Consider the following 22,271-nt stretch of genomic DNA (forward strand, 5'->3'; position numbering starts at 1 on the left):
TCCAAATTTTCTAAATAAAGTGCAAATACATATTTTTACATATGCTACATGTTTATCTCTGCATAGTAAGTTTTCAAACAAGCTTTGCTTTCTGCATTTTTGCTTTTAACACATTTTAAGTCTTTATGCAATGGGATAGATCACTTTTACAAAAGGAAATATCCAATGCTGTCTCAAGGATCATCATGCCTCTGTTCACCACAACATCACAAAGCACTGGGTAAGAAAGAGGTTAGGAAATACTCAGGCAGGTTAGGCATAAATACAATGATAGAGTTGTTTCTTTGGAACTCTTTAATTATACTGCTACAGTAATCAATGAAAAGGACATAAAACATGGAAATTTTATATCTACCGCCAAATCCAAGTCTGTTTACTCCCCTGCTTGAAAAGGGTCCAATGAATCAAGGGCAGATGTTGGGGTGAGGAAAAATCATTTATTTGCTAAGTCAACAAGTCAACAAAACTGAGCTGATGGTGGGCTAGCAGCCTGAAAGACTGCCTTAACTCAGCAGACACTTGAGCTCCTTTCAATCTTCAGGCAAGGGGGAAACAAGGGGAGTTAGGATAGGAAATGACAGGTGACCAGACATCTAGACATCTCTCCAATGGCCCCACACTGGCCACCTGTTGATCATGGAGCTCCTGTAAATCCTGAAAATATCTTAGTTATGCTTATCTTGGTATCATCAGCCTTGAAGGGGGAAGAGAGAGAGATTAGGGAGGGTTCAGATAAATCAGATTTGTGCTGCTAGTTTGGGGGAAAACATTCCTCAAAAGATGAACACACCTATATGCAGAATGGAGCAGAAACAGTCTCATCAGTGGTCAGGGCAGCAAAGGGGGTGGACACGATATGGAGGCAGAGATGCTGAGGCAGTTCACAGCTGCACAGGCCCAGGAGAAGCGCTGTTGACAGAAGAGCTCAAGCCCCTCAAAGGCAGCACCAGCCACTGTTACCAAGCAACATGGATCAACCTCACTGACATGGTATTGAGGGGTGCCACGTGAATACAGGATACATACAGTGGAAAAAACAACTGAAGAGGGCTCTGTATGTCTCAATTTCCATGAACAGGAAGTGAAAACTTATGGTGGTAGAAGTCAGAGCAGTGGTGACCTCTGGGGACAGGGCTTACAGACTGGGGTGGAGTCCAAGGGAGACTTCTGCAGTGATGAAGTATTGACTTTTTGATGGGGTAGTAGTCAGTGTAGACACACATAAAACTCATCAAGGTTCACACTAAGATTTATGAACTTTGGTGTAAATCATCCCTCAAATAACAATATTATAAAACATAAAAGAACACAGTGAGAAGACACACAAATGGACACCATGCTGAGTCAGAGCATCATGAGAAAGTCACTCCCTGTCCCTTACCCAGTGGCCTCGAGTACTCCCCTCAACTTGCTGAGCCCCAGCTTCCGTGTTTGGTGGGGGGTGAACACAGGACCCACCTCAAGGCATTGCTGAGGAGACTAAGAGACCAGCCCTCTAGCAGTCTATTAACAGCAAGCTCTAAGGGCGAGTGGCTCTTGCGGGGCACAGGGCTGAACAGCCATCACTAGGGAAAAAGGGCCAGTTTATAAAAGTAACGATTCACAGGAAATGCACAAAATGTGAAAAGCTTTCTTTAATTCCATTGCTTCAAAATATACACATACACTTAAAAACTGATGTAACTATTCAGTTCTCCATCACCATGGTGGGGAGTATAACATACCTCTCTCAGTAAATGACCGATCAGAAATCAATATTTATAAGTGTGTGATTACACAAATAATATGCTTGATCCAGTGGGCTAATGTAGAACTTAATACATTAGTTTCAACCACCATGAAGTGTTTATATAAACGGACATGATGAATGCGTCAGTTAGGGATTTGTGGTGAAATAAACATACACACCCCCATTCACTCCTATTCTTTCCTCAAAAACAATTTCTTGTGTTAGTAAGAAAGCATTCTTTTCATGTAAGAAGAAATAAACAGGCCAGGGCTGGTTTCACCTGCTGGACATGAAAACATGAGACATATGCTAACAAATATTCTAAGAACAACAGCAGCCCAAATGTTTACACTTCTACAAACCCACAGTTAACTGAAGAGGGGCCACTGTAGGAGTGAGACGCTGACAAAGGCAAGCCACCTTTCCTGATGTTCTCTCTGCCAGTGTGGGTCCTTTTGTGCACAGCAAGTGAGGAGCTGTGCCTGAAGGCTTTCTCACACTGATTGCATTGGTAGGGTCTCCCCAAGGTGTGGGTTCTCACGTGCACAATGAGGTGTGAAGACTGGCCAAAGGCTCGCCCACACTCCTGGCACGCATAGGGCTTCTTGCCACTGTGAGTCCTCGTATGTTTCCTGAGGGATGAGGGCTCACTAAAGGCTCGTCCACACTCCTGGCACTGGTAGGGCTTCTCTCCAGTGTGAGTCCGCATGTGACTCTTAAGGGTAGACAAACGACTCAAGACCTGACCGCAGGTCGCACACTCATACAGCTTCTCCCCCGTGTGGATTCTCTTGTGCACGTTCAGGTGTGTGCTGGTCCTGAAGGGCTTCCCACACTGGGTGCACTCATAGGGTTTCTCTCTGGTGTGGGTCCGCAGATGCGTCTTCAGTGACGAATGTTCCCTGAAGGCTTTCCCACACTGGCTGCACGCGAAGGGCTTCTCTCCAGTGTGAGTTCTCATGTGGCTCCGGAGAGATGAGGGCTGGTTGAAGGCTTTCCCACAGTCCTTGCATGCATAGGGCTTCTCTCCTGTGTGGTTTCTCTGGTGCAGAATCAGGTTGAAGTTCCTGGTGAAGGTTTTCCCACACTGACTGCATTCAAAGGGCTTCTCTCCAGTGTGAGTTCTCAGGTGTCTCCGCAGATTCGAGGAATACTTGAAGGCCTGTCCACATTCTTGGCACTGGAAGAATTTCTCTGCAGTATGAGTCTTCTCGTGCCTGAGAAGGTCAGAGCTGTAGCGGAAGGACTTTTCACACTGGTCACATGCATAAGTCTTATCCATGCTGCGGAGTTTTTCAGGTGTGATTAGGTGAGTGTTCTGGAAGAAGGACTTCCTGCTCTCTTGACATTCATGGGGGTCCTCTCCAGCAGAAATTGCCTGAAATATTGGTTCAATAGTATTAAAGGGTTTCCCTGGCTCATTATAATCATAGAGATCTTCTCCAGGCTGTGGTTGCTCCTGTCGGTTAAGGAAAATGTGAAGACAAAGCTTTATCACACTCAGAGATCGTGTTCCCATGGAAGCTGAATTCAGGAGAAAGTCAGTCCTACATCTACTCAGAGTTCCCTCAAGAGGCACAGGGTGGACACTCTCCACCAGAGCTCTTTTCATTACTTTCCTGGGGCTTCTTAGATCAAAGGTTTTCTGAATTATTTAAGCAAAATTAAGTTTTAAACACTCAATACCTGCATTCAATCTGTGAAAATGATTACTGATGGAAAGATAGATGCGTTTTTTACAGTACTGGAGATGGAAACCAGGGCCTCTCAAATGCTAAGCCCATGTTCTACCATTGAACTAACCCCAGCCCCAAGACACAAGTTTTACTGTACATTTAGAGTTTTACCCCAATTCATGACATTCACTGTCTCAAAAAAAAAAAAAAAACTACCACATCCTGGGAAAGTACCCTTTGCCACCAATCTCTCTGGGCTCTTCCACTGCTTTTCTACCCTATAGCAACAACCACAGGCTTGTCCTTCTATAGAGGTCTAAGAGTAACCCCTTGTGAATCTTACCTGTTTTGTGCCAACAGATGGAATCCCCACAAAAATATCTTGGCTAGGAATTGATTCTTGGGGTTGAAGTTGAGGTTCTGAAATGAATTAGGTAATAAAAAAATTAAAGGCACAGAGAAAGAAACTCTGGGATCAAGATAACCAAAAAGCATAATAAGGCTAGTTATGTTTTTTTTCCATACTGATCCCACACATAGGAAGACTATTGCAAAGAGGAAGAATGTATCAGAGAGCCACGAAAAATTACTGAAGTCATTTGATATGTGCAGAGTTATGTAATCACAGAACAAGGGATAAGAATCATAGACAATTTGCTGAGAAAAGATTCCATGAAGACTGGGACTGACATTGAAGAGAAATATTAGCAAGAATGTACAGTGGGAGGTACGGATGAAATACATGCATAAAAATAGTAAATATGAAGAGGAGGAGGGACAAATATTTCTATCAAATCAGAGGAAAGTATTAAAGAGGAAAGGTTGATTTTCTAAAGGAGCTCAACCTAACATCCCTCTCATTCAAGGCACTGAGAATGTCCCCTGTTGACAATTTCCAACTCTTACGCCCCTTTTGCCTCCCAGAGCTGGGGCTCACCAGGTCTGCCTGAACTCACCTAAACAGGTCTCTGGGAAGACTCCTCTCTCACGGCTCCACAGCTCCTCTCTTTGCTCCCAGGGGGACAACACACTAGGTTTGCCTAGTTCATCTCCTGCTTGCGGGAAAGAAGATGCCCTGTAAGGGATGACCATGCCCTGCTGTGACCCCCGGACTGACATCCCAAAGTCCTTAATGTTCTAGAGATTCATGCCTGAATCCTGAGGGACACAGCAAAGTTCTTCCACTAAGGAGTTAAATTTAACCCTCCACACTGGGACATAGAGGACACCAGAGCTCCCTGGTCCACACAACCCAGGGCCTGGCTCAGAGATATTTAAAAATCCTGGAATCTTTTGATCATGGAGAGACAAGAAGAGAACGACATTCACTTCCATGGGGAGGCCACTGGAAGCATCATGAGGATGGCCTGGCCTATTTGCCTCCTGATCTCCCAAACACAGTTTCTAGAACCCATGGTGGCTGCGTGAGGAGGCAACAAAGCCAGACTTACCCAAGAAGGCCAGGTTCCTATAGTTTTCTAGCATCACATCTCTGTACAAGCTTCTCTGAGCAGAGTCCAGGAAAACCCACTCTTCTGCTGTGAACACGACCGCCACATCCGCAAAAGTCACTGGTTCCTAAAACACACACCCATTCTAGCTCAGCCAGGAATAACCCCTCTCTCCCACCCAGTCTCAACAGGATGGTGGGGCTGGTAGGCCTGGGAATGGGAGACATCAACCATAGGTTTTCAGATCGGGCTCTGAGGTCTCCAGTATCTGCCCCTCAGCTCAGACCTCAAAATTAGAACTCTGAGGGGGTAGAGTGCAGCTTAGGGGCACACCATGCATTTAGCATGCACAAGGCCCTGGGTTCCAGCCTCAGCCCCAAAAGCAAAAATAAGAGAGTAAGAGAGAGGGAGGGAGGGACAGAGAGAGAGAGAGAGAAAGACACAGAGAGACTTAAAACTCTTGTGTATCTACTCGCCACTCCATAACTAACAGCAGCATGAGGTTATGCCCCTTGCCAAAGACCTCTACTTCATGAAAGGATGCCTCTCTCCATGACCAGCCAAGAAGCCTTGCAGATTTACCCTCTCCCAGCTCCAGGGCCCAGCAGACCTGAGCATGTTGCAGGCCAGAGAGAAATATCTTATAAATTACTAAACCCTATGTCCACTGAGACCACAAAGGCCGTGAAGGAAGGACAGCTCTGGCTTTTCCCTCCTGGTGCTTGAGGGTCTACATGAGGGTGTGGAACTGTTTCCTGGGCTGCCCCCTACCCAGGGCAAAGGCCTGGTCCTGGTGGCTGTGGGGTGGAGAAGGCCCAGGAGGTCCATGAAGGGGGCAAGTCCTTCTCCAGCACCACAGTGTTCGTTTGAAGAAAGACTTTCTTACTCACCTGGGAACAGGTGATCAGCCTCCCAGGAGCCATAGCATCTTCCTCTTCCTGGAGCCAGGCAGGATCCTGAGCAGGCAGAGCTGGGGTAGAATAGCCGAGGCATGAGGGTCAGGGCCTGGCTATGTCCCTATGCCATCCTCTGCTCTGAGGGGCTACTCCTGCCCCCAGACAGCCCAGGAAGGGGAATGATAAACCACCACCACCCTGTAACTCTGGCTGAGGAGGGCGCGCCCTTCTACCCACCTTCACATGGACACCAGCACCTCCCTCTGGCCTGCAAAGGATGAGCAGACAGCTCCAGGCAGCCCTCGTCTCCTGCACCCCCACCTGTCCCTCCTGATGGGACCTTCCCCCTCACTGTGTAAACCTGTGCCATGGCCAATCCCTGTATTAGTGTCATCACAGTAACAAAATACCACAAGTTGAGTGGCTTACAGCTACCAAAATGAGGCTGGGGTAATGGCTCGATGGCAAAGCACTTGCCTTGCACATGTGAGGCACACTGGGTTCCATCCTTAGCACCACATAAAAATAAACAAAATAAAGATATTGTGGCCAAGTATAACTAAAAAAATATTTTCTAAAAAACACACCAAAATGTCTTCTCTCACAGTTGTGGAAGCTAAAGTCCAAATCCAGGAGGCAGCAGGGCCACACCCCCTGAAATGCTTGCCTCCTCCTCCTCTGGTGGCAGCTGTGCACCTTGGTGTTCCCTGGCGTACACAAGCACCCTCCAGTGTCCACCTCATCCTCACATAGCCTTCTCCTGTGCCTTCACCTGGCATCTCTCTCTCCTTACAAGGTCACTGGTCACACTGCATCAGGGCCCACCCTCATGACCTCATCTTCTCTTGAATACATCTGCAGAGGTCCTGTTTACAAGTAAGGTCACATGCCCAGGTGCTGGAGGCTATGACTTCAATGGATCTTCTTTTGGGGACACAATTGAGCCATAACACCCCGCTTTTCCCCCTGGCTTCTTTTTAATTTTTACTCTCCATAATATGCTGTCGCATTCTGCACCCATTTCTTCACCTCCTGTTTTCTTCCTACCACACCAGGGACTAACTAAGCAAGAATTACAGGCGGCCTCCACACAGTGGGGATCCAGTTAACACGTGGACTCACCCAATCCCTGTCTTGCTGCCACCCCCCAGGGCTCTGGTGACCACAGCCCAGCCTCCTCCTTGGTCTCCTGTATCAGGCTGGAGGCTTCCACAGGTTAAAGACCTTCTTCTCAACTCCCTCAGAGCTTTGCTCAGGGAGCAGCCTCACCCATCCTCTGGATGTTGATCCCATCACCAGGTTCACTATTACCCAGGCTGTGTGCCCAGCAGCAGCTCAACCCTCCTGACTTATCTGAGGAAACTCCAGTGAAACATTCAAACCGAGGGCCAGAGAACAGGCCTCAAGCCAGAGCGACTATCATCAGGCCTGGAAATCCCAGAATTGCCTGGCTGGGCTTTGAATTTGATCTTGACCTATGACCTCTTTGTTCTCTCCAGTTTCCCACCTTTGAGATAGGAATGTCACTTGTTCCTGGCCCACCTCTATATTTTGGGAGCATACAACCTGTTTTCTGGTTTCACAGTCACAGATGGAGGGATCACACCTTGAGTCCCATTCATAGCTGACTTAGAGCATGTACCTGATGAGATATGGACTTTTTTGAGTGATACTTGGATGAGATTTCACACTTAGGTTCTTGTTGGAATTGGTTAAAACTCAGGATGATGGGATCATGTGGAGGTAACCTGAATGTATGACTGAAAGTCAGCATCAAACTTAGGAGGACTGTGGTTGAGAAGCCCTATTCTAAGATTCTATTTATGTGATTTATTATTTTTATTTTATATTATTCTGGAGGGGGATGGGGCCTCACTATGTTTCTCAGATCTTGAACTCCTAGACTCAAGCAATGCTCCTACCTCCCCTAAACCCCTTCCCCAGGAGCTGCAACCACAGGTGCACACACCACCTCCAGCCCTGGTTTATGTTTGAATATCTGTCTTTTCCCAGAATTCCTCCCTGCACCCCAAGATGAAGCCCTTGCATTGTGCTTCCATTGTGTTCTAATCTTCATTAAAAAAACCCTACAGCCATCTAGGCTGTGAGTTCCATGGAGTGAAGGGTCAATGTTTCTTTGTAGTTATTTCCTGGCTCCCACCTCACCACAGGACCAAGTCATACCCCTTTAAAGAATTAACAAGGAGGGCTGGGGTGTCCTTCAGTAGTAGAGTGTTTTGAAATCCCGGGTCCATCCGAGAACCATGAAGGAAGGGAGAGGAGGAGGGAGGGCCGGGGAGGGAGGGGAGGAGGTAGAGCCCAGCCCAAAAGACTTAACCACAGATAAACTGAAGAGCAACACAGAATTACACCCTGTCCAAACACAAGATGGGATGATATTGGTAAGAAACAAACTTCATTTTTCTCACTAGTAGGCAGACAAAAAGAAACCAATACCTTTCTATTAATGCTAAGATGTTATTTGTCTACTTGAATTAATATATTTTATTCATTTCTCAGAAGATGTGGTTTTTAATCTCTTTTTTAAAAGCTCAGATCATTAAAATATAGATTATTTCTAGTAAATTCAATCATAATTTTCAAAATTAGCACAAATTGCATAGTCAAGAATTAATGGTGTTCAAACTACTCTTGATAAATTGCTTATACAGAAATATTACTTTTTATGTTACAAGGAGAATAATCTTATGTTTCCCAGATCTGGCCCTCTCTTTTATTTTAAATTGTTTTTGTTATTATTGTTATTGCTCTTGTTGTTGTGTTGTTTAACTGAGAAATAGAAATCATATGTGTTTATGGTGTAATGATGTTTTTAAACAAGCATGCATTGTGGAATGGCTAAATCAGCATGATTAATATATGCTCCTGCTATCTCATTACAGAAAAAAAGAACAAAGGGTCCCAGCCCACAATCTTAGCAAGTAACTCCCCCTGGAACACTCAGATAATGAGACAGCTTCACGGTCTCTCCTCTGACCATGGCAGTACCTACACTCAAGAAATGGAGGTGGAGGGCTGGGGATGTGGCTCAAGCGGTAGCGCACTCGCCTGGCATGCGTGCGGTCTGGGTTCAATCCTCAGCACCACATACAAACAAAGATGTTGTGTCCGCCAAAAACTGAAAAATAAATATTAAAATTCATTCTCTCTCTCTCTCTCTCTCTCTCTCTCTCTCTCTCTCTAAAAGAAAAAGAAATGGAGGTGGAATGGGTCACAAGCTCCTGGACAAAACAGAACACTGAGGCCCTGCAGCCACATGTACCATACATCACTCACTCACCAGAAGCCCTCGCCACCCAAGGGTTGGGGAGACCCAGCGTGGGCACCGCCGTCACCACCCTCTGAATCTGCAAGGCCACCTGCAGTCCCTGGACAGAGGGACAGGGTCAGAGATTAGTCACACAGCCAGGGGGAACTGCTCACACCCATTCACCCTAACTGAGCTTGTGTGGTTGGCCCTGCCCCAGGGAATGTGTGACAAGAGAGGGAGACACCCCTTTACCTTGTCAAGATACACCTAACTCTGAATACAAAGCTAATCACTATGATAACATGTCATGCCAAAATGATATGGAGAGAGATGCCCCCCTCAGGGAAGCAGCCTCCTGCAGGGAGGAAAACACTAGAACAGAAGGGGCTCTAGCAAATGCTCCAGTGAACAGCCAGCAGGTTGAGGGGCAGAGAGCGGGTGCAGGGGACCTGAGGGCAGTTAGCAGTTATTCCTGGAAGGAAGATCTGACACGTGCTGTAGTTGGATGCAGTTTGTCCCCCCAAAGCTTCCTGGGTGGGCGCTCAGTCCTCGGTGTGGTGATGTTGGGAGGCAGTGGGACCTCTAAGAGGTAGGGCTTAGTGCAAGGTAATTAGGTCGCTGAGGTGATGCCTCTGGAAGGGATTAATGTAGTTCTCACGGGTCCCCAGCTAGTTCCCAAGAGAATGGACCATCATAAAAGAGCAAGAGAGACCCCTGAATCTCTCTCTGGTTGTCTGTTTCATCATGTGATCTCCCCGACTTGCACACATCTCCCCCTTGACACCATCTACCACAAGGCCCTCCCAAGAGGCCAAACAGATGGGACCACCCAATTTTGGACTTTCAGCCACTTCAAGTGTAAGCTATAAAAAACTTTTTTTTAACAAAGTACCCAGTGCCTAGTATTTGGTTATGGCGAAATAGAACGTGTGGGAGAAAGGATTTGAACTCTTCTTTACTGGCAGTTGCTCCCTCAAGGGGAGCAAGAAAGATGTCCCGCCTTAACTTGCATTTCTGAGAGACCCCTCTGGTCTCGGTGTCCAAGGGAGGGTCTAGGAGCCTGTTGGGAGTGGTCCCTCAGTGGAGAACTGATGGTGGCCCTAGGCAGGGTGACAGCAGTGAAGCACTGGAGGTGGGTTATACTGGGTCAGTAAAGCAGGCAGGACGAGGTGACAGCTGGGAGGTGGGAGGCCCTTGCAGCACGGACCTGAAGAGAAGTGGTGAGGCAGGGGCAAGTGGGAGGAAGACCTTTGCTCGGGGCAGTGCTCAGGATGTGGCTTACCGCGTCCCTCTCCTCTGCTCACTCTGCTTCAGTAAGGAAACGCAGGGACCTGAGCCAAGCACTCTTCACCAACCTCAGACCATGGAACCCACACATTCCTACAGGTACCAGGTCTTGGAAGGGGTAGGGGATGGGTGGAAGGAAAGGCCACAGGAAGAAAGGCTAGAGCAGACAAGACAGGGCCCAGGGTCCAGCTGCTCTTCCCTCCCCTAGGATTCTATCCCTGCCCAGAAGCACTTTTCCCCAGGAGACATGGCCACAGAGCTGCCAGATGACTGGGAGAAGGCTGGGTGGTACCCAGAAGAGACAAGAAGAACCAGTCAAAGGGTCAGAACCATCAGCCAGTGGCAGTTGTGTGGCCTCAGGCTGTGAAGAAGGCTGCGGTCCTGCTGTTAGGCCTGGGCTTGACTCCCAGCTCCAAAGCCACTCTGCCACCTATGGGCTGCATACCTCCAGGATGCACTGCTCAGTGTCCCTGGGTGGACCTCCGCTGCCTTCTCAGAGCATCCTGAAACCGCCTATTTCCTGGGATTCTGATGCAGCAGAAGCCCCTCCCATCCCTCAGTACTGGGGATCTTGTGGGGCTGGGCCAAGCAGAAAGATCCATGGAAGATGCTAGAACTCTGTACTCAAAGGACAAAATCCACAGAGCCTAGAGAGGAGCCCCCAGCTGTCAGGGTTCCCTCTCCCTCCTTCACTCTCAAGCTCCATTCACTGACCACAGACAAGGTGGTGATGGAGGCAGGCCATTTTTCCCCAGCACCTGTCCACTCATTTCTTCACGCAACAAGCATGAATGGGGACTCTGATGACATGCAGAAGCCTCTGTAATGGGGCTTATTGCAATGACACGGCCAGAGAGGTCCCTTCAATCCAGCAGCTCAAATAAGGCATTTTGGGGTCTCAAGTTTTCAAAAACTATGTACCTGTCCCAGGCAGCCACTGGAAGATGTTCTCAACCAAAATAAGTAGAAACCAGGGACACAGAGGGTGCAGGGAGGGAAGGGTGTCGACTACCGGGACCTGTCACAGCCAGGCAGAGCAAGGGTTTCAGCTGCTCGGCAGCCCATACCAGGCTGCCCAGGATGGAGGATTCTCCATGCTCCAGAAGGTTCCCCATCAAAGGAAGAGAGCATGGTTCTCTACACCCAGGCCATCCCACCCTGTCCATGGGGATGGACGTCTCTGACACTAATGCAGACACTAACCCATGGCAAAGAGACGGGGTGCAGATTGAGGGATTCTGGGTACCTCACTGTCTCTGGGGACAAGCAGGCTCAGCTTGGGTTGGGGCTCTGACGCAGCAGAAGCCCCTTCCATCCTACAGGCAGTGCACACTACTGAGGTGCGAGGCCAGGCTCTGGACTCCACTCTACCCCAACCCAACCCCAACTCTTGCCAACTCCCAAGACTGGGAACCCAGGCTTTGAGGGTGGGGAGGCCTGTCATGTGAGGAAGAAGGAACTCAGAGCCCAAGTGGGGAACAAGCGGACTCTCTGCATTTCCTATGCAGTAATGTGTAGGCCAGTTCTGAGGGCTTCCCCACACAAAGGGCACCTTCCGGGAAGGATTCTAAAGGATCCTGAAGACTTTCCAACATTCTTTAAAATCAAAGTGGCCTCTCCTTCGCCAGGTCTCTCATCAAATCCAGGTTACATGTCCCTCAGAATCCCCTCCTGCACTGGTTAAACTCACTGGTCCCTTCTCTCTAGGTGGAGGCTGCTCCCAGCAAGAGGTGAGTGACAGCAAAGAGTTTGCCAGCACCCCAGACAGAACCAGGGATCCTCCCAGTAGGGAGCACATTTTCAGCATTTTCGAGACAGGCCTGGTTTAGAGGGCTTGAGTTCTTTTCAACCAAATATCTGCTCCACCGAAGGGCTCTCTCCTGCTCATGGTTTTTAGGGGGCTTCTACACCTGGCCACATTTTCCTGATCATTGTTGAGAAGTAGATCATACCATGTATAATATGTATAATATATCAAAACACATTCTCCTGTCATGTATTACCAAAAAGAATAAAAAATTTTTAAAAAGAGAGAAGTAATCACATCTTATACACTCGATGTCTGACTCACTGATGGAAATGTGTACTTGAGAGAAACTTCTAGAAAGAACATTGAGTGACAGCAGGGATTTGCCCAAATTCAAAAGTCATATCTCCCCTCTGATGCTGCTTCCCTTTGAGGAGATTCCCCTGCCTCAAATGTCTCCCTGGTTCTGGTGCTGTTTTTCCAGTTCATAGATTCCTCAACTTTGCTGCAAAAGGGAGCTAGAGATAATCCAGGAATCTTACCATCTGTGTGTCACTGGGTGATATGTCTTCCAAAATACCCTGCAGAGACGCTGACTCTTTAGATTTGCATTGAGACCCCCAGTCTAAAATGAATTGGGAAAAAAATAGTTTCAGAAAGAAGTGGTGATATAAATGGAAAAATATAGTCAACCCTATATATACCTATGCATACACACACACACATACACACACACACACACACACACACACACACACACACCCCATATCTATACAGGGTTGGTATCCAGGTCTACCCTTAGATACCAAGATCTAAAGTTAATCAAATCCCTTATACAAAATGGTGAACTATTTGTGTAGAAAATTTATAATACCCAATAGGGCCGGGTATGGTGGTGCACTAACTGAGGGCTTCCCCACACAAAGGGGCTGCTGTAATCCCAGCAGTTCAGGAGGCTAAGGCAGAAGAATCACAAGTTCAAAGCCTCAGCAACTTAGCAAGGCCCTAAGTAAGCAATTCAGTGAGACCCTGTCTCTAAATAAAATACAAAAAGCCTAGGGATGTGGTTCAGTGGTTGAGTGCCCCTGGGCTCAATCCCTGGTACCAAATATAATAACAATAACACCCAATAGAATGTTCATGCTACATAAATAGTTGTTCTCTTCTAGAGAGTAATGACAAGAAACAAGTCTGCATGTACATCTGTATGTACTGTAGGTCTGTGTGTACAAAGTACAGATGCAATTTTTTCCAAATATTTTGTGTTTATGGTTCATTAAATTTACAGATGCAGAATCCTTGGATAAAGAGGGCTAGAGAGAGAGAGAGAACATATATGTATATATTTGTAGGGTTTTTTATTTTCATGTTGAGCCTAAACTTGGGAGGATACTGAAAGAGAAAAAGGCATCCACTAGTAGGGCCGTGTGAGGAACTTAAGCAGTCAACGGACTGAGGGGGATGTGAAGGGTGATTCCCTAGTTGAAGATTCTATGAGGATTGAGACATATTTCCAAAGAAGAGTGTTATTGGAAAACCAAGTAAGAAGCAACTAGTCAAGAACACACACAGTGCTGGGCGCAGAGCTCAGTGGCAGAGCACTTGCCTGGCACACACAAGGTCCTGGGTTCATCTCCAGTTTTGAAAAAAAAAGGACACACTTGGAAGTGTTAAGTTTAAAGAGGAACTGAGCGACAATGGTGGCTAAGAACGGGAGACATCAGAACCACCATGACCACAGTGGGAAAGCAGAGCAGTGGGACAGCTCCTCCAAATATCCAAAGTGGGCCTCCCAGATGACCCAGTAATCCCACTCCTGAGTGCAGACCCCAAACAACTAACATCTGGGGCAGAAATGCTCACCACAGCATTTTGCGTAACAGTCATGCCATAGTTTGAATGTGCTCTGAATGTCCCCAGGGTTCAGGTCTTGCAATTTGGTCACTTGTGTGGCAACACTGAGGGGGCAGAACCTTAAGAGGTGGGGTCTAGAGGAAGATATTTAGGTCATAGAGGCTCCACCCTCATGAATGTATTATTGCTGGTCTTATGGAGTAGACTGGGTCTCTCCAGAGCAGATGGTTATAAAGCAAGGCCACCTTATATGCCTGTCCCTTCTGCACACAGCAGTTTCCCTTCCTACTTTGCCATGTTGTGATGTGGCTAAGGAGGCCCTCACCAGGACACATAGTGCTGGGGATACAGCTCTTTGTACTTCCATGGTCTTTGTACTTCCCTGCCACTGGAACTGTGAGCCAAATAAACCTCTTTTCTTTTTATATTACCCAGCATTAAGTATTTTGTCATAGCAAAATTAAATGGACTAAGCCAAGCCAAAAAATGGAAGTACCCATCAACTGATTCATGAACAAACAAAACAAACATATCTGTACAATGGAATATTATTCTGCCTTAAAAAGGAATAAAGTTCTGATTCTTGCTATATTATGGATGAATCTTTAAATCTATGCTAAATGAAAGAAGACAGATAACAAATGCTACATACAGAATTAATAATTTCATTTATATGAAATGTCCAAAATAGGAACATCCATAGAGATAGAAAGTAGATAATGGTTGCCAGGGGCCGGTGGTAGGGGGTGGTAATTGCTAATGGAGACAAAGTTTCTTTTTAGGGTGATGAAAATGTTCTAGAATTAGATAGTTTATGAATACAGTAAAAGTCAATGAACTATGTATTTTAAAAAATTTTATTGTATGTGAAGTATATCTCAATTTTTTAAGAAAGAGAAATTGGGACATACTTTTCTGAGACCTAAGGAAAGTATTAGGCTCAAAAGTGAAAACAAAAGAGAAGCTAAATGAACTTGAAAAACCTCTCATAATTCTCCTTGGAATAAAGGGCCTTCAAAATTGCCCTCAGACTGACACTTCCCAGGGCACTCACCCTAGCCAGGTGGGTCAGCTCTGAAGCCTGGTGCTGACCCCCACCTGGGGTGTGGAAAGCCCCTCATTCTACTGCCTTGGCTCTGCTCCTGTCCCCACCAAGGAGGCCAGGTGGGACCTACACAGTGGAGTCCCTGTGCCTAGAGAGAGGTGCATGGCTGAGGGCTGGCAGCTTGCAGAGGGCAATAAATTCACCCAGGCTCAGCTTCAACATGGGCTTCAGGTGGGGAGACTGACAAGTACGACGGGCAACAGAGTGACCGTGCCCAGCTGTTAGTGCCCTCAACAGAGCTCTTTCCTCAGCACCCTGCAGCAAGTTGGACATGGTCTGGGGGTGCCCGTGCAGGGTTCATGTGCTGCACTCAGTCTTCACTGTGGCGCTGTTGGAAGGACAGGGAACCATACAAATTGGAGCCCAGTGAAAGGCAGGTAGGTCGTTGGGTCTCTTAGAGAAGGTGAGTTGTTCTCACAGGATGCCCATTAGTTCCCATCCCATAAGAGGGGATGGTTATAAAAAGAGCACGCCTGGCCCTGAATCTCGCTGGCTTCCTGTCTCACCATGTGATTGCATCTGCAGGCACTTCCACCACAGTGATGCCATCTATCAGAGGCTGAATCAATGGGGCCATCAGATCTTGAACTTTCAGTCTCCAAAAGTGTAAGATAAATACACGCCTCTTCTTTACAAAGTAGCCAGCCTTCCATGTTTTGTGACAGCACAGAAAATGCCCTAATAGTAACCCAAATCACAATCCCCTCTTCTCTGGCCCAAGAGGCAGAGGCTCCCTAACCCTTGTCCAGGGCCAAGTTCAGTGAGGCCCACAGACATCCTCACTAAGGACAGAATGAAGTCAATGCAATAAATGGGGCTTTGTCGATCTCAGGACTCCAGTGGACAATAAATCCCACAAGCCTAACCCACATGCTCACCCATAGGGCAGACACTGAGGAAGTATATGGCACACACATGCAACAAGAAACGGCGCGATGCCAGCCTCACCTCTGCAGGCCAAGGTCTGGTAGTTGTCCAGTAACACATATCTGCACAGGTCCCTCCGCACGTCGTCCAGCAATGCCCACTCCTGGGAGAGCCCCACAGCCACATCCTCAAAGGTGACAGACTCCTTAAAAAGCACACACGTTCTGGTTTAGCAAAGACCATCCACCACTGAAGGATGAGGAAGTGAACCCCCATGCAAGGACATGCAACAGGGAGCTCTCTCTACACCTGGGGGCAGAAAAGCTGGCCTCCCATCACTCTGGGTAGCGGAGGAGGGCACTGTTTGGGCACACAGACACACCCTCTGTGACACACCTACAAAGCTTCCATGCTGCTGGGGCAGAACTGAGGGCCTGCCAGGGTGGGATGGTTACTTTCCTTTCACATTTACACAAACCCTCAAGTGTAAATCTGCTTTCTCGGTAACCCAGCTGACTGGCGATGGCAGGACCTGTTCATCTCAGCTTTATGGGCTTTTCCTGAACCTTCTTATTTATGGAATCACAAATTTGGGTTTGACCTCTTAATTTGGGTGAAGTACTAGGATGCCCCCCATTACTTAGAGTATAGTACTCCTCTAATATACAGGGGATTCACCCCAAGACCCCCAATGGAGAACTAACACCACAGACAGCACCAAACCTCTATAAAACATGTTCTTTCTTTTGCTTACATACCCCTGATACAGCTTAATTTATAAATTAGGGACAGTGAAAGATCAACAATAACAAGAACAAAACAAGCATGGCATTACACTATACCTCAAAAGTTATGTAAATGTGACTATTTCCACCCCCTCCCCAAATATCTTGATGTGCTGTAACCACCCTTCCTCCTGTTGATGAGTGAAACTGAAACCACAAATACAGACCTGTAGACCCCCTGTATCTGAGGGGGGTCTACAGATACAAGGGGTATACTGTAAGAATTTAATAGTCCTTTATACTTGTTAAAATAGACTTCTATTGCATCTGAGAAACATCATGGCCCCTTGATCTCCAAATTCCCTAGAGCTGTGCTGTCCATCAGGGCCCTCTGTGATCATGGGATGCCTGCCTGCAGTGTTCAAGATGGCGTGTGCAGCTGCAGCACACTTGTGGAATATCATTGCGGTGACTAAGAAACTGGGTCTTTACTTTTACTGAATCTTAACTGACTTCAAGTTAGATTTATACAGCCACATGTATTCTCAGTAATTCTCACAAAGGATGACAGAGATGGCCCTAGAGGAGCCCCTATGCTGCAAACAGTGCCTTGGGGTGTGTTGAGGGACCCTCCTCCCATAACAGTTCCCTCTAGAGGTCATGCATAAAAAAATGTCCCCAGGTCCTCTGGGGCAGGAATGAGGGTGTTCCACACTCCCTCTCCCCTTTCTCCCTCAGTTGGGATGGGGAGAAAATAGAGCCCAGAGTACATGGTTATCAGCCCCACCTCAAGCATCCAGATTCCCCCAATCTCCTCACCATGACATCAGCAACGGGGTTCAAGATCTCAGTAGATGTCCTCCCTGCAATAAAAAAGATACTAAGGTGAAAAAAAGTGGGGTGTGAGGGTGGCAGAGGCAGAACACCAAGCAGGGCTTGAGCCAGGGGATCCCACTTGCCTCCAGCAAGGCAGCCAAGCTGAGAATCATTACAGGGAATTTATCGCCATAAGCAAGAGTAGGGCCCTAGATCACCTTCCAGACAACAGTCCCTGGTGATTCCTCCTGGCCCTCTCATCTCATGAAGGAATCACATTTCCTCCTACAGGCTTCTAGTTACCTCTAACAGCCTCTTCTTTTCCTTCACTGCTCTTTTCAAGTTGTGGTTTCAAATTTATTTCTTTAGGTGATTTTGCCTGTCTCTCTCCAACTGTGATGTAAACCTAAAAAGCCTAGATAGACTTGTGCCCACTCTTTTCAAAACTCCACACCCAGCCACCAGCACAGAGCATGATGTGTACCAAGTACTGTTTATGGGTTTGCAAACTTTTTGCAAAGGACTACGCACCAACTGTCTTAGGAATTATGAGCTATATAATCTCTGTCATATCTACTTACTATATGCTTGTAGCACAAAAAGAGCCATGGAAACACATCAACAAATGGGTTCCAATAAAACTTTATTTGTATAAGCCAGCAGTGGACCATATTTGACCTATGTATGGGCCATAGATTGCTGATCATGTGACACACACAAAAAAAAAACACATCATCTATCAAATTCTCTCAATCCCACTTTCTACACGTATCTCAACCCTTCTGATTTTACAGTCATCAACTCCTTTCTATCATCCTGTAACTTCTGAAATTACTGAGGCTCCTAGATAAACTGTATTTATTCTTGTTCATCTCAAACTCCATACTCAATCCAGGAGCCAATGTTTTGCTTAAATCACAAACATAATTATGTCACTCCCCTCCTTAAAACTTGGATTCAGCCAGGCAAGGTGGAGCAGGCTTGTAATCCCAGTGGCTCAGGAGACTAAGGCAGGAAGATTGCTAGTTCAAAGCCAGCCTCAGGAGATTAGCGAGGCACTTCGCAATTCAACAAGACCCTATCTCTAAATAAAATACAAAAAGGGCTGGTGATGTGGCTCAGTGGTTAAGTGGCCCGGGTTCAATCCCTGGTAAAAAAAAAAAAAAAAAAAGAAAGAAAGAAAGAAAAAAAAAAAAATTGAATTCAGGGGCTTCCCTATGACTTATAACACAGTGCAAAATTTACTATTATCTTCAGGGAACTGCCTCTCTAGGATAAAACCTTCAGGGGAACAAGTGCTATATGTATTACCGAAACATTGTTTCCTCTTTACAGGGCAATTCATTGAGGGAATCCCAATGAAAATGTGCTCCAAAAGTCAACACTAGTCAAGAATGATTCAGTACAGTAAGTCTGAGAAGCCTTATGCCCACATATGCTCGCAAACACATATGCAGTCCCATAAAACAAGATATTAAAAACCAAACAGGAGAATGACTTTAAATGCCTGTTTAAAATACAAAATAAATCACAACACTAAATCTCAAGTATCTTTAAGAAACAATGATCCTTTCTAAAAAGGTAAGGAGAGGCATTTATTTCCTTGGCAAATACTTCATTGATAAAACTGAAATCTAATCTTTAATTTTCCTCTAGAGTTAATTTTTCCTCATTTCTCAGTAGAAGTTAGTTTTAATTCCATTATCAAGAAAGACATCCCAACTCAGTTTTAGTTTCTGGTACTAACAGAAGTTATCTTGTTTCCAGAATCCAATATGTTTGGAAGATTTGTAGTTCACAAGTTTGGGCTAAGGACTGTAGCCCACTTGAAAATAACAGAAAAGAAGAAACAAGAGAAGTGAAGCTAACACATATTAAGCTAAGGGACCACAAATTGACAGTCACCAAAATAAATCCCTTGTCATCTAGTTCATCTCTTCAATTTTTAAATAAAGTCGCTCAAACCAATTTGCACACGTACACCAGACCTAACATTGCAGTTGCAAAGCTAGACAGATTAAATGTCTTATAAGATAAAACCTGAATTACCAATATACAGTTATCTTGCATAAGGGAGGCAGAGAAGGGTCCTCTTAATGCACTTTTCCTATAAATCAGGGAGGGCAGGAGAGGCAGAGGGCCGATGTCACCACATTCCTGAGCTGCCAGACCTGGACTGCACTATGGGATTTCTTTTGGACAGAATGACAACCCTGTCTGCCCAGACCGTGAGCAGACCAGGGCGAGCTACGGGGCGAGCTACGGGGCGAGGGGCGGCGAGGCCCGAGCAGTGCAGGCCTCACCCGGGCCCTCGCAAAGCAAAGCGCCTCCAGCCAGGTCTGGGCTGTCCTTGGCCCTCCGGCCCCTCCCAGCGTCAGTCAAACAGCCCCCTCCCGCCCCGCCCTCCCGAGGGGCCGGGCCGCACCTGCAGACCGGCCGGAGACACTCCCACCGCCGCGCGCCGCGCAGTCCCGCACGGCCGCAGCCGCCCGCCGCCGCCGCGCAGTTCCGCTTCCGGTCTCGGGGCAGCCGGGAACGGAAGTGCTCAGGACTTCGGCTCTCGAAATCGGAGGCGCTTTAGGAGGCCGCGGAAAGGCTGAGGCCTTCCTCAGTCTCCTCAGAGGAGGAGAAATTCCAACTCCCTTCCACGGGAGTTACGTTAGAACTCTAGAGTAGGGTCCGTCACGGCCGGGAGGGTGGGGCTGGGGGCGGGCCTACATCCGAGGGATGGGGCTTGGGCGGGGCTTAGGTCCGGCTGCCCGGGATAGGGCGGGGTCTGCTCTTGAGGAGCGGCGTAGAGGCGGGGCTTGGTTGGTGGGCGGGGATAGGGGCGGGGCTCGCTGACAAGTCAGGAATGTTTAGTAGTTAAGTTTCTATCTCCTAACCTAATGCTTTGCTCCTTTGGCTAAATCAGGCGCCCCACAAAAACATACCCGTACCTAAGTTTTTGTTTCTAACAAAAATTTTCTAATTTGTATTAAAAGCAGGAGTATATGTTTAATTGCTTCTACATCTTGCTTTTCTCACTAGTAAAAGATGTGATCTAAGACAATACATGGGAGATCTGGCTCTTGTTTTTAAAAATTACATATTTGTTATGTAAATATATATATAACAAAAGGTAATATGTTTGTTTTGTAGCTATGAAGGAAAAGTTTCAATAGGGTGTCTAACTCCATTCCTAAGTTTTCCTCCTCGGAAAACCAGTTCCCTAATATTTTTTATATATGAAAACCAGTTCCCTAATATTTTTTATATATGAAGTTTATGTGTGTGTTCTTTCAATAAATAACCTCTAGAGCATCAGTTCATTGCTTTATGCTGGGTGCCAGGGTTACAAAGGTGAGATGTTGCTTTGTACAACCGTGCTCCAAAATGAGGAGTGGAGGGGAGTTACAGAGAGGGAAATGAGGTTGCTCAGTTCCATAAAAATAAATCATTATGCTACATTAGCAGAATGATTCTTTTTTTGAAAAAATGGTAAGAAGTGAAGAGAAATATGAAGAAATCTGGCATAAAAAAGTTGATTGAAAGTGGGTCCTTAAGAGTGACTATTAAGATTTAGGGAATGCCCAGTGGGGAGGATGAGGACCCTTGTGAGTTGGAGGTGTAGTATAGTTTAAAACAGGCATGGGGAAAATATCCAATCCGAGGACACTTGAATAATGAGCCATGGCAAGAGATTAGGGGCATAAGTGTGTTCTTATCATAAGAATAGACAGAGGTTAGAATAGACAGAGGTCCAAAGCAGACTGGGCATATGTGGGTATCCAGCACATCTTAGAGGAAATATCAAAATCACTGGAGCAAGGAAGCCATTGGGTCAGTTGGCTAAAGGATTAAACCAAATTAGTTTCCTATTTCACATCATTCAAAAAAATAAATTCCAGAATGATTAAAAAAGAACTTTAGAATATTATGGTTTAGATGTGAGTTGTCCTCCAGAAGTTCACGTGTGAGACAATGCAAGAAGGTTCAGAAGATAAGTTATTGGGTTGTGACAGCCATAACCCAATCAACGAATTAATCTCCTGATAGGGATTAACTGAGTGGTAACTGAAGGCTAGTAGGGTGTGGCTGAAGGAGGTGGAGCATTGGGGGTGTGGCTTTGGAGTATGTATATTGTATTTGGTGAATGGAGATCTCTCTCTGCTTTCTGATCATCATGTGAGCTGCTTCCCTCTGCCACACTTTTCTGCCATGATGTTCTGCCTCACCTGGAGGCCTGAGGAGTGGAGCCAGGCTGGGCTCCTATGGACTAAGACCTCTGAAACCTCTGAGCCCCAAAAATAAACTTTTCCTACTCTACAATAGTTCTATTCAGGTCTTTCAGTCACAGCAGTGGGAAAGCTGATTAAAATAAGTATTAAAAGAAAATGCAGATGTATTTCTGACAGATTTTGCTTTATATTTTTCAAGGATATGATGGTATAATGGTTAGGAGTCCTGGAGTTTGGTTCTTATTAACCAACTTACAATCTACCTAACTTCTCTCCATGTTTAGTCTAAAACTGTTAAACGGGAATGATCATGGTGTGAGTGGTAAAGCTGAGAATGTCATAACACCTAGAACCTGTACAAGAGAGTCTCACCTTGCTGTAGCCCACCCAGGTGAGGCTCCCACCCATGTAATTGGTAAATGCATTGATTATTACTTTATTTTGTACTGGGACTATAAAAGTTCATCTAATTTTTTTCTACAGTGGAACCTGTTATTCAAGGTAACTTGAATCTGTGTCAGGTCCATGGTCACTCATACTTGGCTCAAAATAAATTTTCTTATTTCCTTTAAAAAATATAGTGGAATTGGGACAATAATGGAATTTCACTAAGGATTGGGTGGTATA

General features: G+C 46.2%; 1 protein-coding gene across 3 annotated transcripts; it reads right to left on the reverse strand.

Annotated features, from left to right (window-relative positions):
- Window positions 1-1,616: 1,616 nt before the first annotated feature.
- Window positions 1,617-19,931, reverse strand: Znf333 (zinc finger protein 333). Of its 3 annotated transcripts, none has more exons than XM_076847734.2 (10): window positions 19,850-19,931; window positions 17,428-17,471; window positions 15,965-16,088; window positions 12,600-12,682; window positions 9,054-9,141; window positions 5,747-5,826; window positions 4,857-4,983; window positions 4,362-4,457; window positions 3,749-3,825; window positions 1,617-3,107 (listed from the first exon to the last, which is right to left on the reverse strand). In XM_076847734.2, the coding sequence occupies exons 2-10, from the start codon at window positions 17,428-17,430 to the stop codon at window positions 2,076-2,078; spliced, it is 1,710 nt and encodes a 569-aa protein (XP_076703849.1). In that variant the 5' UTR covers window positions 17,431-17,471; window positions 19,850-19,931; the 3' UTR covers window positions 1,617-2,075. The 3 variants fall into 3 exon arrangements, with proteins under 3 accessions (XP_076703849.1, XP_076703827.1, XP_076703839.1); XM_076847712.2 differs by having other exon boundaries at window positions 1,617-3,188; XM_076847724.2 differs by lacking the exon at window positions 19,850-19,931 and adding an exon at window positions 19,474-19,534 and having other exon boundaries at window positions 1,617-3,188.
- Window positions 19,932-22,271: the final 2,340 nt, after the last annotated feature.

This window comes from Callospermophilus lateralis, chromosome 1 (genome assembly GCF_048772815.1).
Source record: "Callospermophilus lateralis isolate mCalLat2 chromosome 1, mCalLat2.hap1, whole genome shotgun sequence".
Taxonomy (NCBI): domain Eukaryota; kingdom Metazoa; phylum Chordata; class Mammalia; order Rodentia; family Sciuridae; genus Callospermophilus; species Callospermophilus lateralis.